Below are 17,898 nucleotides of genomic sequence, written 5' to 3' on the forward strand. Positions count from 1 at the left end.
GGTGTTAAACAAAAAACCTTTAACTTTGATGTTGGTTCTGACAGACTTCAGCCACAATGCAGTTACTATAGATGAAAATAACAATGGACAAAAAAAAAATGTTTAACACCACCACTAGAGCACATGATTAATTAATAAAACCTTTAACTTTGATGTTGGTAACCTGACAGCAGACTTCAGCCACAATGCAGTTACTATAGATGAAAATAACAATGGACAAACAAACAAAAATGTTTTAATACCTAGAGCTGGGCTTACTGTTCATTATCCGTATCATGTTAATACTGAGTTACCGTACTGAGCAAATCACAAAAATACAGAAATTTCAGTTTTGAAAAATGTTTTACGCCATTTCGTAAAGCACTAACAATATATCTGACAAACAGAAAATAGCTGAAAAGAAGAGAGAGGTGAGTGCCTTGTGTATGGAAGTTAATTTTATTTAGTTGAAATTAGCGGGTGCGACTTAACTCGGGCATGCATTTAAATACTGCTCGATATCGGTATCTGTATTGTATCTATACCGAATACTGTACCAATACCGAGGTAAACTACCCCCAAAATACCGCTCGATATCGGTATCTGTATTGTATCTATACCGAATACTGTACCAATACCGAGGTAAACTACCCCCAAAATACCGCTCGATATCGGTATCTGTATTGTATCTATACCGAATACTGTACCAATACCGAGGTAAACTACCCCCAAAATACTGCTCGATATCGGTATCTGTATTGTATCTATACCGAATACTGTACCAATACCGAGGTAAACTACCCCCAAAATACCGCTCGATATCGGAATCTGTATTGTATCTATACCGAATACTGTACCAATACCGAGGTAAACTACCCCCAAAATACTGCTCGATATCGGTATCTGTATTGTATCTATACCGAATACTGTACCAATACCGAGGTAAACTACCCCCAAAATACCGCTCGATATCGGAATCTGTATTGTATCTATACCGAATACTGTACCAATACCGAGGTAAATCACCACCAAAATACCGCTCGATATCGGTATCTGTATTGTATCTATACCGAATACTGTACCAATACCGAGGTAAACTACCCCCAAAATACCGCTCGATATCAGAATCTGTATTGTATCTATACCGAATACTGTACCAATACCGAGGTAAACTACCCTCAAAATACCGCTCGATATAGGTATCTGTATTGTATCTATATCGAATACTGTACCAATATCGAGGTAAATTACCCCAAAAATACTGCTTGATATCGGTATCTGTATTGTATCTATACCGAATACTGTACCAATACCGAGGTAAATTACCCCAAAAATACCGCTCGATATCGGTATCTGTATTGTATCTATACCGAATACTGTACCAATACCGAGGTAAATACCCCAAAAATACCGCTCGATATCGGTATCTGTATTGTATCTATACCGAATACTGTACCAATACCGAGGTAAATTACCCCAAAAATACCGCTCGATATCGGTATCTGTATTGTATCAATACTGAATACTGTACCAATACCAAGGTAAACTACCCCAAAAATACAGCTTGATATCGGTATCTGTATTGTATCTATACCGAATACTGTACCAATACCGAGGTAAACTACCCCCAAAATACTGATACCGATACCGATAACGAACCTGAAATGTCAATACTGCCCAGCTTTAATAATATCTACATGTACATGTAGCAAATAAATTTCCATTATATTCATTACAGTTTAAAGGCATCTCAATGATCCAGTTGGTAAAATGTGAGTTTGTTTATTTCCTGATTTATGAACTTAAAAATGACATTGTCAGGGAATACGATGGCGCCACTTTACATTGTATGTACTTGTTTTAGCTTTATGCATGGTTCTAGAATCAAAATGGAATTCAAAATAAAATATAATTCTGTTTGTTTTTTTATTTATAAGTACCGGTATGCTTCAAATTTAATTATAAGGATAATTCTCTGTTACATTTTACATTTCTTTTAAGTTGTTCTGGGTATGAAAATAAAAAGAAATGATAAACTTTTTTTGTGAATGGCTTCCCCGAATCGCATGGTTTATGCATGGTTTTGTTTTCATTCCTAAACCCATGAACCTAAAAAACCCACAGACAATCATTAAGTATATATTGCTTGTTGACCTGTTTAAAAGTCAATGACGTAGAGTCTGCATTCACTACAAATTAAACAATGTATCTGGATCCACTTTCAGCACATTTTGTCAATCCTACCCTTGTGGGCGAGATGCAGCCCAGTGGTAAAACGCTCACTTGATGCACGGTCAGTCTGGGATCGACCCCCATTAGTGGGCCCATTGGGCTATTTCTCGCTCCAGCTAGGGCACCACGACTGGCATAACAAAGGCCGTGGTATGTGCTATCCTGTCTATGGATGGTGCATATAAAAGATCCCTTGTTGCTAATCGAAAAGAGTAGCCCATGAAGTGGCGACAGTGGGTTTTCTCCCTCAATATTTATGTGGTCCTTAACCATATGTCTGATGCCATATAACCGTAAATAAAATGTGTTGAGTGCGTCGTTAAATAAAACATTTCCTTCCTTCCTTCCATGCTACCCTTGGTGCCCGTTTATTAAATAAATGGCCCTCATATTGCCATATGACATGTCATCATCAATTAAATTACTGCTGTTACGAAAAAGTACATAGAGTTATATATATTCCTATTAAAAAAAACCCATCACAACAGCCTTTACAAAGGCTTTGGCTTGGTAACACTAATTGATTGAGATTTATTAAAAGGTATTTGTTTGGAAAAAAGATGAAAACATCAAAAATCAATATTTAGAACTGTCAATGCACTTTCGGTAACTATAAACACTTGAACAGAAATCAGCCGCATAGCCCACAAAGCACGAATCGTTTGAAGAGTAAACACAGTTGATTACGAGATCAAGATAGTGTGAATTCTGGCAGAATAAACTGAGTCTTAACTTTGCCAATTTACAACACCAGAAGTTCTTCTTCTGCACGTCCTCCAAATCAATTATTTTAGATGCAATATAATACGAAAAATCCTATATTTCATAAGGAATGAGGAAATCAAGGAAGAGGTGTCATTTTTTTCTGACCAAATAAAGGTGACTGATTCTTAATGACATTATAAAAAAAACTGAGGTAACCTTCACGCAACATGAATGACACTGACCTTGAATTCCAAGGCCTGGGAAGGCAAGTCGACTGTTTTTAAAACAAGAATTCTGCTGAATTAAATGACTCACCCTCCACAAAAAATTTGGTACCCTGTGATGAACATCCATATGTGCAACTATAAACCAAATTTCACTGCCCTAGGACGTACAGTTTGTGAGAAACTGATATAAACACAAAATTTCAATGTTAAAACTTCTTTGTAAAACTTGATGCTTCTGCCACTGTGAGAAAACTAATACCTATAGATATCTTACCATTTTACTTCACACAGGTGAGAAAAATGTAATGGAAGATTAAGATAATAAGATATTGCTAAAGCAAAGTTTTTAAAAAGGACACAAACTGAAAGAAAACAAATACATGTGTATGTTCAACAACAATTAAGCACATTTGTAGAGATGTAAATTCAGGGCTAGCCCTGCCACTCGCCAAATTCGCCAACTGCAAATTTCAAAAACAATTGGCAAATTTTATTTTAAAATGGCAAAATAATTTCATGTAATAATTGACATTTTGTTAAATATTATTGGGGTTTTGCAAGTTTTTAACTTTAATAGATTATCTGGCGAAATCTTCTGCTGACCCAGAACTAGCCCTGAAATTGATTTCTATTTCTAACACACTTGGGCCAGATAATGAGATAAGAAACCCAGTGCCACCACACAAGCTATCCCCTATCTAATAGAAAGAAATGTTTTATTTAACGACGCACTCAACACATTTTATTTACGGTTATATGGCGTCAGACATATGGTTAAGGACCACACAGATTTTAAGAGGAAATCCGCCGTCGCCACTACATGGGCTACTCTTCCGATTAGCAGCAAGGGATCTTTAATGTGCGCTTCCCACAGGCAGGATAGCACAAACCATGGCCTTTGTTGAACCAGTTATGGATCACTGGTCGGTGCAAGTGGTTTACACCTACCCATTGAGCCTTGCAGAGCACTCACTCAGGGTTTGGAGTCGGTATCTGGATTAAAAATTCCATGCCTCGACTGGGATCCGAACCCAGTACCTACCAGCCTGTAGACCGATGGCCTGCCACGACGCCACCGAGGCCGGTCTATCTAATAGCTACAAGGGATCCATTGTGTACTATTTCACTCTATCTTCCCCACATACAGGACAGCACATTTCATTTTTTTAATACATCAGCTGAGGAACATTGGCTAAGATCAAAGGAGAAAAAAAGAGAGAAATGATCCACACCAAAGGAACAATCCAATTAATCCTATATTTATCACATCTAAAGTAAGTGTTCTATCACCGACCTACCAGTATATTCTTTTTTAAACTGAATTCAAATTTATACAACAGCTGCTTTCGATGAAATATTGGCAACTAGTATAACAATAACCACTGACCTTGACATAGCTGTAACCTGTGAGGGATGTGCCAGAAACAATAAGGGTACAGGGGCACGTAAATAGAATTCAGGATATAACAATAATGATAAAATAATGATAATACTATCTTGACACATTTTCAGGAATAAATTAAGTACTAAATGTTTATTGGATGCTGAAAAAATATGAAATTAACAAATATGTATGTCTAGTGTTTCACTGACAAAAGATATGTATTGCTGTATTTTAATATACAATGTAAATTATCTTTATGAATCGACTATATCTGAAAAGAAGTCCTCTGCAACTGCACAGCTGTTTACTGATTTGCATTATTATTAAATAACAGCCTCACAGTCTCGTCAATCAGACTGTTCAGTTTCACAGTAGTACTTGACAAGAAAAGAGAAAGAAATATTCTTCATTTTTGAATGAAAATCATAACCCTTGGTTTACTTTCTTTTCTCAATTTTAACCATCTATTATTTGAAAATTATAACCCACCCAGGAAACATGCTGTTCAGTCAGTATCACATTGTGATTCATTATGCAAGTTTTGGTGATCATTACACGATATTCAAATGTTAAATAGTAGTTGTTAATATTGCGACAAAACAAGTTACATGAAGATGTCTGCTGAAGCAAGAGTCCTTTTTTTGTCTTTTGTTGTTGTTGGGTTGTTTATTTTGTTGTTGTTGTTGTGGGGGGTTTTTTTTGGGGGGGGGGTTGGGGGGGTTTCTTTTGTTTTTGTTTTGTATTGTTTTGGGGTTTTTTTTTTTGGGGGGGGGGGGGGGGGGGGGGCATTTACACAAAAACCACAAGGCTAATTAAAACAAAAAACAGTTTCCCAACTCATGAAAAACTGCCCAACATAAAAAAAAATTATTCACTCCTGTTATTTACATTGTCACTTCTGTTTTCAGCTACCATGGTCAGGTCATAGCAAAAAACAAATGTGGAGAAAAAATCCTTTCACTAATAGACCAAACATGCCATTTTGTTTCTACATAGGCCTATCCAAACAAACATGCTATAACTGATGCTTGGCTGCCATGTTCTGTTGTGATAACCGAACAGTAAATATGAAGACAGCACAGAATAACATTGAATACACTTTATTCAATGTTCTTGTTCAGCATGTGCTTTGACCTCTGCTTCATGTACAAAACATTTATTTAAATCTCAGTTGACATTAAATATTGCATGTTAATGTAGCCTGCCAAACAAAGTTATCTGTCCATATTGGCTGTTTGCACTCAAACACAACATGATTTATTTTATGCTTTGGCACACACCACTTCTGAAATGTTTACCGTATTCAATGTCGATAATCTCTCTGTTTTGGCGAGTAGCACATACAGGTAGAAAACTATTTCCACAAGTCATTAATTAATCTATTTTACAAAAAAAAAACTAAAACTAACCAACAAATCCTATTATATCTAATTGCTTCCTTTTGACAAATTATATCCACTAAATGATGCAACATGGGCTTTTTAAATAGTTGTTTATTTTCCCAGTTAAAGGCACAGTATGGCCCTAGTTGTTTGATGGCAGTGTGAAATGTTTACTTACTAGATTCTTTACTGTCAAATTGCATAATATTAATTGGAAACTAGTGCCAACAGCTTTAAAAGTAAACATATTGTTAATAAAGGAAAATAATGTTTGATTAACAACACCCCAGCACATTTTATAATACAAATATTTGGTGTCCGACATATACAATGTATGTATATACACACACACACACACACACACACACACACACACACACACACACACACACACACACACACACACACACACACACACACACATACGTGATTTCCCTAGAAATTTGGCAAGGCATGGTAGTCCAAATACTTTTGAGGCATTTTCACCATTTTCACCATTTTCGGGGCACTTGTATTTCATTAAAAATACACAAAAATTAATTGAAATAAACATTAATGTAATTTATGTACTTGCTTTAATAAATGAATGGCACAAGATATAAAAAGCATATTTTATTAATTAATAATACCTTTTGGGGTGTTTTATAAAGGCAATTTTAGAATTAATTAATGAAAAAAGGCTTGTTTAATCTCAGGGCAGCATGGTGCTGATTAAGGCAAGATGGTGCTAGACTACTGAAGCATGGTGCCGCACCATGTTAAAACAAGTTAGGGAAACACTACACATACATACATACATACATACATAGAATCCATTTAGTCAACAGAGAATGAATGAATGATTTATTATTTAACACCACTCCAACAAAGAATACTTCAGCTACTGGGTGTCAAACAAAGTTTGGTCGATACAGAGATGGAGAGGAAACCCACGGCTGCTATATATTGATACAGACTACTGCTACTGATAAAGCGTCAAGAAATCTTGTATAGGTACATTCCCATAGGACAGTACTTTGATGTACTAGGTGGGGGACATCGATCTAAATGAAAGGAAAGGAAAGGAAATGTTTCATTTAATGACGCACTCAACACATTTTATTTACGGTTATATGGCATCAGACATATGGTTAAGGACCACACAGAAATTGAAAGAGGAAAACCGCTGTCGCCAATTCATGTGCCACTCTTTTTGATTAGTAGCATTGGATCTTTTATATGCACCATTCCACAGACAGGATAGTACATACCACGGCCTTTGTTACACCAGTTGTGGAGCACTGGCTGGAACGAGAAATAGCTCAATGGGTCCACCGACGGGGATCAATCCCAGACCGCCCGCGCATCAAGCAAACGCTTTACCACTGGGCTACGTCCCGCCCCTCAGTCAAAAGATAATGAATGAATGATTGATTATTTAACGCCACTCCAACAAAGAATACTTCAGCAACTGGGTGTCAAACAAAGGTTGGTCGATACAGAGATAGTAAGGAAACCCACAGCTTCTATATAGAGGATACTCCCCGAGTGTCTTACAATATCATAATTTGTCAGCACGAGTTGATAGAAGTATGATACTTTTATCAACGGGTGCTGATAAATTATGATATCACAGGACATGAGGGGGGGGTATTCTTTTTATCATCCATTATCATTCTTTTCATCTGCGACTGTTGTAAACAATGACAGTAATGTGGATTGAATGTCACTATATTTGGCAGCGGTAGACTCGTTAACTAGCAGAGCGGCAGTGGCGTAACGTCACTAATAATAAGTTTTGCTATGAAACAAACACAGTGACATAACAAAATATTGTCTTGTGATTAAAATTTGACCAATCAAGATTATAAGACGTGATATCTCCTGTGGAGAATATCACAAGAGATATCGCAAATTATAGTGCCAGCGATATCTCCTTACAAAAGCCTTTTATGGATGATATATATTGATACAGGCTATAGTGTTACTGATAAAGCATCAAGAAATCTTGTATAGGTGCATTCTCATAGATAGCACAGTACTTTGATGTACTAGGTGAGGGCCATCGCTTTGAATGAAGAAAATACACAAATCCACTGAGAACAGGGTGACTGATCCTGCCACCCATTGAACCACAGGAAAGCACTCTACCACTGTCACGTTCCACTCCAGTGTTTCTGCCAGAAAGAAATGTTTGGGTCATATATGGCACTATGAAATTTAATATTTACAATGTGTGTAGGGAGTATGGAGGGCCTCCCCCAGAAAGAAAATGGTTTAGGGTTAGGGTTAAGAAAATTATTAATTTTGTCAAAAGGTTAACTTAAAACAATAAAATCTGAAAAAAACAAATTGGGTATGGCGCCATACCCATTTTACCCTCTGGCAGAAACCTGCACTTAGTGATGGCCTAGTGCCTTTTTACAATAAATAGGTAAGAAGGTCAGATGGAATAGATGTTAGGTCCCACTAAGCGATGACCGAATGTTTTACAATAAATAGATACTGGTAGGATGGTCCTGGATGGGGTGGGATGGGTGGGATGAATGGAGCAGCATTTATCTAATCACTGGCAGATTTAAGTGGATGTATGGATGGGTGGGTGGGTTTTGGATGGATGGATGCGTGGATGGATAGATGGATGAGATGGATGGATGGGTGGAAGGATGGATGAAGACTGAGTGAAGGCAAACAAATAAATAGTTGGATGGATAATTCAGATGACTGTGATGATTTTTGTAATCCACTGCTGAGAAAGTGACTTTGAGAAGTTGTACAACATTACTAATACATTTTGTACTATCATTACTATCACTGACAAAACCAAATCTTTTTGACTGTTACAGTCCTTGGTTTTTGAAAATTATAAGCGAGTGGAAAATTGCACACTTCAATATGCTAAGGCGAGTGAAAAAATCACTCTCCAAAATAAATAAAATAGGCAGTGTAGTTGCGATTGGATTTTGACTGGTACGTCTACAAAACTGTCTATTAAATCAGTATTTCCCGATTTGTTAAACAACAAGAAATACCAGTTTAAAGCGGCAGTATCCGGAATATTTTTATTATTTAAGCATGTAGAACAGAAAATCCAATTATGTTTGGTGCATATATGACGCCGCACTCCGCATTGGTTTCACTACACTGGCTTATCCAGGTCAAAAACAAAGCCAGTATTTTGAAAGTGGGACACTTTAGACGGGCTCATACCGATCTCGGTTTTCATTGGCTTATCACAAGTATAGAATTCCCCAACAAGAGATCACATGAGATTTCGCAATCTTTGAACAAATTTAACTGTCTTGATTGAGGGGTCGTTTCATATCTCCAAAACATATTTATATCCATAGAGGTATGGTACAACGCCTTTTCAGGGGTCGGTGGGTGGGAAATTTTGACAGTGGCCAGCTGTTGGTATACACGTTACATGTAAGGGGGTGTTACTAATTACGTAACACTCTAGGGGCAGAGGAAGAGGGTACTGTTATTTTTATTCATTACTTAGACCTAAAAAGGTGTTTTTTGAAAATGTGCCGTCAGTCTAGGATCAATCCCCATCGGCGGGTATATAAAAGGCGCATGTGCAGGGATTTCAGCAGGGTTGGGGTTATAGACTGTGTTGAGCGAAGTTTATATGGGGCCATGCTCCCCCCAAATATACATTTCAATTTTTTTTAAGCTTGGGCAAGTAAGGGTTTCGCCCTCCAATGCCCTCCCCCTGCACATGCACCCGATTCCTCTTTAAGATTATATATAAAAATTACCAAATGTTAGACATCCAACAGCAGATGGAAGGAAGGATAGGATATGTTTTATTTAACAACGCACTTAACACATTTTATTTACGGTTGTATGGGGTCGGATGATTATTAAATCAATATGCTTTATCTTTGATGTCGTTAAACAATCCCCCCCCCCCCCCCCCCCCAACTTTACCCTTTCCAAATGAAATAATATTTATTTGAATTTGTCGATTTTAACACGTAAAATTAAGAAGTGAAAACGTTCATTGTCTACTTTAGTATATTTTATTTTAAAAATATATACATGATTAATGTGTTACTAGTATACAAACTAAACTACTAACACTTTATAAAAGATCAATTCTGAAATAGGAAGGTATGACTGTCGATAATATGTTGTCAAGATCAAACCGGTTTTAACTAAAGACTCTAGTACCGTATCCTCAACCAAACGTTCTTTGTACAGTGCAAGATCTCTCTTTTAATTTTTTGAGACGAACCCTACAATTTGAAATCAGCAAACGCACGTGTTAACTGAAACTGACAACAGGCTGTCTGTGCTTTACCGAGCTATGGCGGCACATTCGACAAATCAAGCGTATACTTTTGACGATATCCGTTCATAGTGAACACACACAACTTTTTAAAAAGTGCATTTGAGCTTGTATTTCACATTTGTACATGATGTTATAATATGGTAACTTTAACGACTGCATGGAAGCCACTGCCATGTTTTTAATTTTTATTGTTTTAATAAAAGGACCTTCCTATCGGCTAAATGAGCTATGAAAACTTGATTTTTGTAAACGGTGGAAATAAATATACCCATCTATTTTACATGCACCATTTGTTGTGTAACGTGCGCTGTTTTTCACACTCATCAGATTGAAATTATGTGCGCTGTACGAGCGCCATCACACCTTAAAAAGCAACGTCTGCTGTTAGTAGGATTTGGGGCCTAATTCACAAAGCTCTCTTAGGCTCTGGCAGACAACAAAGCATCCTCTTTGCAAGTCTTTTAGCATTGCACTGTGAGATCGCAAAGTTGCGAGCGTTTAGTGAATTAGGCCCCAGATACTTTAGAACCTACATGTAAATAAGATATGTAGCACTGACTTCGACAATCTTCAGTAAACTGAGATTAAGATGACTGTTTCTGTTACACAATACCTCACCACCTACACCCTCGAGATTTACATAGCTAAAACAAAATACATTACTGGTATTGCATATTAAATAATTTGATACCTGCAACCAATGATGGCCATCAGCTAAGTATGGTGATTTAAATAAATATGAAATATTTTGTTTTGTGAAATATTTTCTTTATAAATGTCCTACGATGTTTTTTTATAAATGTTTTTTTTTTATGAATCACCCAATATATTTATATATGTTTTTAAACCAGCAAAACAAACAAAAAAGTGTAAAGCGTTGATCTGATACACAATGATTAATGACCCATTATAAAGAGAAGCAATTTACATAAATATGACTACTGGCAACAGCTTTCTGCAAAAAAATAAAACATGGTAACTGCCATTGTGAATTTATAATAGCTTAAAACATTAAGCCAAAAAGTGAAAAAATCCATTAGTATCTCTGCTACCATGGACACCAGAAATAGTTCACAATTACTGGCTAAATGCAGGCAGAAAGACAACTACATAAGACAGTCTGATTAGCAGGTTGTTGAAGTGCACTGTGCGTCTCATAAATCTCTACGAAAACCACTTCACTTTCATTTACTTGTGATTACATCAATTGGCGAGATTCGTGAATGTCAAAAAACTGAGCCAAATTCAGCTAGACTGAGCAGAAAAGAATGTTAATTTGCTACACTTGTTTATGTGCTTCACATTAAATCAATGAATGAATGAATATTTAACAACACCCCAACATGAAAAATACATCGGCTATTGGGTGTCACACATTAAATCAAATTCCCACATAGTGGATCAGTCATATAGTTCACAAACATTTGCATTGCTTGCTTGAATATCGGCCTCCCCCACCCAAACCCCCAATACTTGCTGCTGGTAATAACTTGGTACTTGGTGATGCCTCGACCAGAAGTGGTCAGTCCCTTTATAAGGGCCCTATGGGCAACCTAGGGAGACACCACAGCATCGTAAAGGTCTAAAATTAACGAGCTACTCTCGATTCACTAATATCAAAACCTACATTAGCTCGGCCATTTACCTTTCGACCGACCGTTCAAAACTGCACCAAATTCCCTGAATCAAAATTGCGCACCCGTTTCTCTTTGGCATTTAACTGCTCCATTCAAATTCTATAACACCACCACCACCACCACCCGCCTGCTACCGATTTGATCGGGCTGCTGGTGCTCCCTTGCACCTGCCAGTGCAGGCGGTCCCTCCTCTCCCCTCCCCCCACCTTTCCTGTCATGGATGGAGGAGCCGGCCAAGGCCGGCTCTTGTGCCCACGACAGGCGTGCGCTACAACAGCTTGTTCTGAATGTGCACGTAAAACCCTATGACATGACATTGCTTGCTGTTGCTGAACATAGGGCAGATGTGATATGTTTATGATTTGAAACAACTCAAAAGGAAAAAGGTTCAGACATATTTTAATGATCCAAATTTTAACCACTAAGGTTTATTTGTCTACATACTTAAGTCGGTAATTTTGTTAAAAACTACAAATCGACTATCTGCTCACCTGAGGTGCAGCTGGTCAGAGGTTTTATCACTTTGGGAAGACATGCTGGGCTTTTCCCCATCCCAATCAGTGCCCCATGATTTGTAAATGTATATCAAAATACATGTACACACTTTCCTGTCTGTGGGGAAAGTACATAATATACAACATCTCATGATGTCATTCATCAGAACCAGGCAGCTGTGGGTTTCCTTTCTAACCAAGTGTCACAATAAATATATTTTAGAAACAATACACTGTTACATTCAAGTGCTAATTTCCTTTCCTTTCCAAAATGCTTGTATTGTTTACAGTAACCCGGCTGGCTCAACTAGAATGATAAAGTTACTGTCGCTTGCATAATATTATGTACTGGATGGTAATAAGATGTAAATCAATGCATATACATGTAGGTGCTGGCGAGGTTGTTTTTAAAGTTTCCGGGGGGGGGCATTCATTCAACTCAAACTAGCTCAACTAAAATCACACACCGCATAGTTCTAAACAACCGTGACCCAGCCATTGAGTTATATGTATGGGGCTGGGAAGTATAGGGCACTCTAACATTTGATGAACAACCATATGAAAATATAAAAGCCATATATATACACTGAAGGATTCAAGAGTTAAAGGCAACTTGACAAACTAACTTTGGGCAAGTTTAAATCTGGGTTCAACAAATTCACTAACCCTCAGTCCCAGCTAGCGAAATTTGTAGTCTGGGCTAGTGGAAATTAGAAAATTTGTTTCTAATTTTCATTATTATTCATACTTACCTAGTACTAACACAACACCAATGCTATACGAGTCATAAGCTCCAATGCAGAATGATCTCCCCTTGCCGGATGTATAACCTACACTCACACATGAGCAGACCATATATCCTTGTATTATCAACTGTATTACTATAATATATAGCTGTATATTACTATAATATAAGTATATTACTGTAATATATAGCCAAAGCTTCTGGGAGCTATTAACTGTCTCAAGCATTTGTCAAACACAGTTTAAATAGATTTAAAAAAAAAAAAAAAAACCTGTAAATTCACCACAAAACATATTTAATATAAATATACATGTGGCAAAATGAAGTCTTTTAACATACAGGCCAAAAAACAAGTGAACCTGTGATCTGGTATAAACTTTACACAAAGCACAAACTGACTTAATTGAGCCATATTCGGACATAATCAGATGGCTGGACACTGGACTGAAAATGACATTCTATTAATTTAACTCACATTACATTTACTTATATGTATAATATCATGCCATGTAACTTTTTTCCTTGATCTGTTTTTTTTTCTCTTCTCTTTCAATGAAAAAAAATTAATCATATGGGGGGAAAAAAAAAAAAAAAAAAAAAAAAAAAACTTCTAAAATGATAGATTAGGTTATAAAAACAACAACTTTTTAAAGCTTGACCCAGTTATTTGCATTGCTGATTTTGTTTTTATATTAAAAAAACTTACGATATTGTTGCAGTCTCTGTAAGTTGTTCTTCACCCATACTGGACTACATCCAATCCTGAAATAGAAATATCAAAATACAGCAACATGTCCATATATATAAGCACACAAACTGCCATACTGATCGATATAACCAATTCTGCAAGAGAAATAGTAAAAACACAGCAACACGTCCATATATACCACACAACTCTCGCAACTTTGCGATCTCGCAGTGCAATGTTAAAAGACTTGCAAAGAGGATGTCTTGTTGTCTAGCAGAGCCTAAAAGACCTTTGAGAATTAGGCCCCAGGGGCAAAGTTGCGAGAGTTCCAATCCTGAAAGAGAAATATTAAAATCAGTAATATGTCCATATATACCACACAAACTGCCATACTGGACGACATCCAATCCTGAAAGAAAAATATTAAAATCAGTAATATGTCCATATATACCACACAAACTGCCATACTGGACTATATCCAATCCTGAAAGAGAAATATTAAAATCAGTAATATGTCCATATATATATATATATACCACACAAACTGCCATAATGGACTACATCCAATCCTGAAAGCGAATTATTAAAATCAGTAATATGTCCATATATATATATATACCACACAAACTGCCATACTGGACTACATCCAATCCTGAAAGCGAATTATTAAAATCAGTAATATGTCTATATATATATATATATATATATATATATATATATATATATATATATATATATATATATATATATATATATATATATATATACCACACAAACTGCCATACTGGACTACATCCAATCCTGAAAGAGAAATATTAAAATCAGTAATATATCCATATATATACCACACAAATTAGACAAAATTTCACAAACAAAGAATAAAGTATACACAAGAAATATTACTGGTTTGCTGAATTAAATGATTGTATTAGAGATTAATCAACCATTCTGTCTTATGCCCTGCTAACTACTAGTGTTCTACTAAAATAAGCTATCTGTCTATCCATGTTAGGCTACAGAGATTTTTCACAAGCATGTGTCCTGGTATATCAAAGGCTGTGGTATGTGCTATCCTGTATGTGGGATGGTGCATATAAAAGATCCCTTGCTACTAGTGGAATAATGTAGTGGCTTTTCTCTCTAAGACCAGTAATAGACTACACTTAGCCAGTAAACAATTTAAAAAGTGTGTAACAGAAGTAGTAACATTCATAACGATATGTACATGTATTATCAATTTTCCATTACTATATTCAATATCGTATCCCAGCAAAGAGTCCAAAAGACGTTATGACAGAGTAATGGGGATATATGCGGCCAGGAATCACTGACAGGTGCTTTGCTTACAAACATCAATTTTACCAAACGTTTGACATCCAATAACCAATGATGAATATATCAATGTGCTCTATAGTGGCATCGTTAAACAAAAACTCTAATTTTTTGTGTCCTGTACCGGTACACACATTCAGTTGGGCATGTTCTGCTGAGGCAAACACTTCATAATGTTATTGCTAGGTGAATGTTGTCATTGTCAAGTGTGTCATCTTCATGCAACTCATCTATCTTGGACAGTCCTGTCCAGTCAACTTGCCAATTCTGTGGATTCACCAACTTCACAATATCATAAGATTTGTTACAATGCCTATTTTCTATGCTTTACCACTCACTGCATTTAGTAAATATAAACATTCAGAAGTGGCAGGACATAGCCCTCTGTTAAAGTGCAGTCAGTTTGGGATCAATCCCCATCGGTGGGCCCATAGAGCTATTTCTCGTTCTAGCCAGTGCACCGTGACTGGTATATCAAAGGCTGTAGTGTGTGCTATCCTGTCTATGAGCTGGTGTATATAAAAGATCCATTGTTACTAATGGAAAAAATGTAGCAGGTTTCTTTTGTAAAACTATGTCAAAATTACCAAATGTTTGACATCCAATAGCCGATGATTAAAATAAATTAATGTGCTCTAGTGGTGTTGTTAAACAAAATAAACATTCAGATGATATAGCTCCTTACTTTTTATGAAACAGACTCCTACTTTCAAAGATAACTAAAAGTACTGCTATAGCAATTCATGTCTTCTATGTGGCTCAACAATATTTCATATTTCCTAAGTGCAAGTGCAAGCCCCTGCCAAAAATGGGTATATAGCCACAAAATTCCTACTTTATTTTTAATAGTACATGATAAAGCCTTAAAGTTTCAGCACAGTATACTGAGGCATTGCCAAGGGTCATAACTATTAAAGATGGGTAAATCACCATGATGAAAGTCAAACTTGATCTCTAACAGTACTTGATAAAGAAAGAAATGTTTTATTTAACGACACACTCAACACATTTTATTTACGGTTATATGGTGTCAGACACATGGTTAAGGACCACACACAGTTTTGAGAGGAAACCCGCTGTCGCCACTATATGAGCTACTCTTTCCGATCAGCAGCAACGGATCTTTTATTTGCGCTTCCCACAGGCAGGATAGCACAAACCATGGCCTTTGTTGAACCAGTTATGGATCACTGGTCAGTGCAAGTGGTTTACACCTACCCATTGAGCCGTGTGGAGCACTCACTCAGGGTTTGGAGTCGGTATCTGGATTAAAAATCCCATGCCTCGACTGGGATCTGAACCCAGTACCTACCAGCCTATAGACCGATGGCCTAACCACGAAGCTGATCAGTATTTGATAAAGATATACACATAATTTCAGCTGTAAATGTTCAGGCATTGCTGGACAAAAAATCTGGAAAACTATGTGGGACAGACAGACAGAAGAATAGTGACAAAACCTATGGCAGGGATCGCGCTGTCGGTAGCCTAATTAGCCATTGGCTAATTTTTACCAAAAGTGGCTAATTAAATCTGTATATGGCTAAAATTTTGGCTAAAGACATTATTTCCCATGTTTCTTCTTTTTTACACTGCAAATGACAACTTCAAAATGAAATTTTCATAATGGTATACTCCCTCCTGGTGAACAGATAGGAGACTAATAAACAACCTGAAACTGTACATGTGAAAAGTATTTTGCCTTAGTAAACTGGATGACTACTGCTAGCCTCAGACTACCAACTGCCAGCATAAAGTTAGCCAACTCAACGGTTGCAATGTAATTTGCCCAACTCCTGACGTACGACAGAATAACAACCAATAGGTTATATGATGAAAATCAAGTTGTAAGAGTGCTCAGACTACCAAATGGACTGTTGTATAAGTTGTGACAGCAGAAGGTTGGGGTTATACAATGAGAATCAAGTTGTAAGAGCGCTCAGACTAGCATATGGATTGTCGTATAAGTTGTGACAGCAGAAACTTTGTGCTGGCAGTTGTTAGTCTGAACCTAGAATAAGATTAATCAGAAAGAAAGAAATGTTTTATTTAATGATGCACTCAACATATTTTATTTAAGTTTATATGGCATCAGACATATGATTATGGACCACATAGATATTTAGAAAGGAAACCTGCTGTCACCACTTCATGAGCTACTCTTTTCGATTAGCAGCAAGGGATCTTTTATATGCATCATCCCAGACAGGGTAGTACATACCACAGCCTTTGATATACCAGTCATGGTGCACTGGCTGGAATGAGAAATAGCTCAATGGGCCCACCAATGGGGATCGATCCCAAACCGACCACACATCAGGTGGGCACTTGAGCTACATCCCACGACTAATCAAGATTTTTTATTTCACCAATCAGTACGAATGTCCTATGGAGGCATGATGTGATGGTGCTGCATGTGACACCACTGTAACGGGTGATACAAAATATTTATAGCTCGGCTTGTATCTGGAACCATAAAAAGGTGTTATAGCTTGGTGTGATGTCACAGTTGTCCTCGAGATTATTATCGTCTAACATTCTGCCACCAATGTTACACCTATGCAATAATAAAAGAAATTAGTTCAGAAAGGTTCACTACTGCATGTTTAGGCTACTGTAACTGTAGAAATAATTGTTTCAATGTATTTTATTGGAGATTTTTTATCTTTTTTCATTGCAATTCATAACAAAGTGTTTCATTTAACTGAAACCATCATGGTTATAAAACAATAATACAGACTAATCTGAACTATACTGTAAAAAGTGTTGTGTTTAAAGACACCACTAGAGCACACTGATTTATTAATAATTGAC

At 36.7% G+C, this 17,898-nt stretch overlaps 1 protein-coding gene across 1 annotated transcript in view; it reads right to left on the reverse strand.

The window, feature by feature from the left end:
• The window catches only part of LOC121368357 (signal peptide peptidase-like 3), a 97,198-nt gene that overhangs the window by 45,448 nt on the left and 33,852 nt on the right, over window positions 1–17,898 (reverse strand). The window contains exon 2 of the mRNA XM_041493051.1: window positions 13,771–13,826. Within this exon, the coding sequence (XP_041348985.1) occupies window positions 13,771–13,808 (38 nt within the window). The 5' untranslated portion in view covers window positions 13,809–13,826. The remainder of the gene's footprint in view (window positions 1–13,770; window positions 13,827–17,898) is intronic.

The sequence above is a fragment of the Gigantopelta aegis genome, chromosome 3 (genome assembly GCF_016097555.1).
Source record: "Gigantopelta aegis isolate Gae_Host chromosome 3, Gae_host_genome, whole genome shotgun sequence".
Lineage (NCBI taxonomy): Eukaryota > Metazoa > Mollusca > Gastropoda > Neomphalida > Peltospiridae > Gigantopelta > Gigantopelta aegis.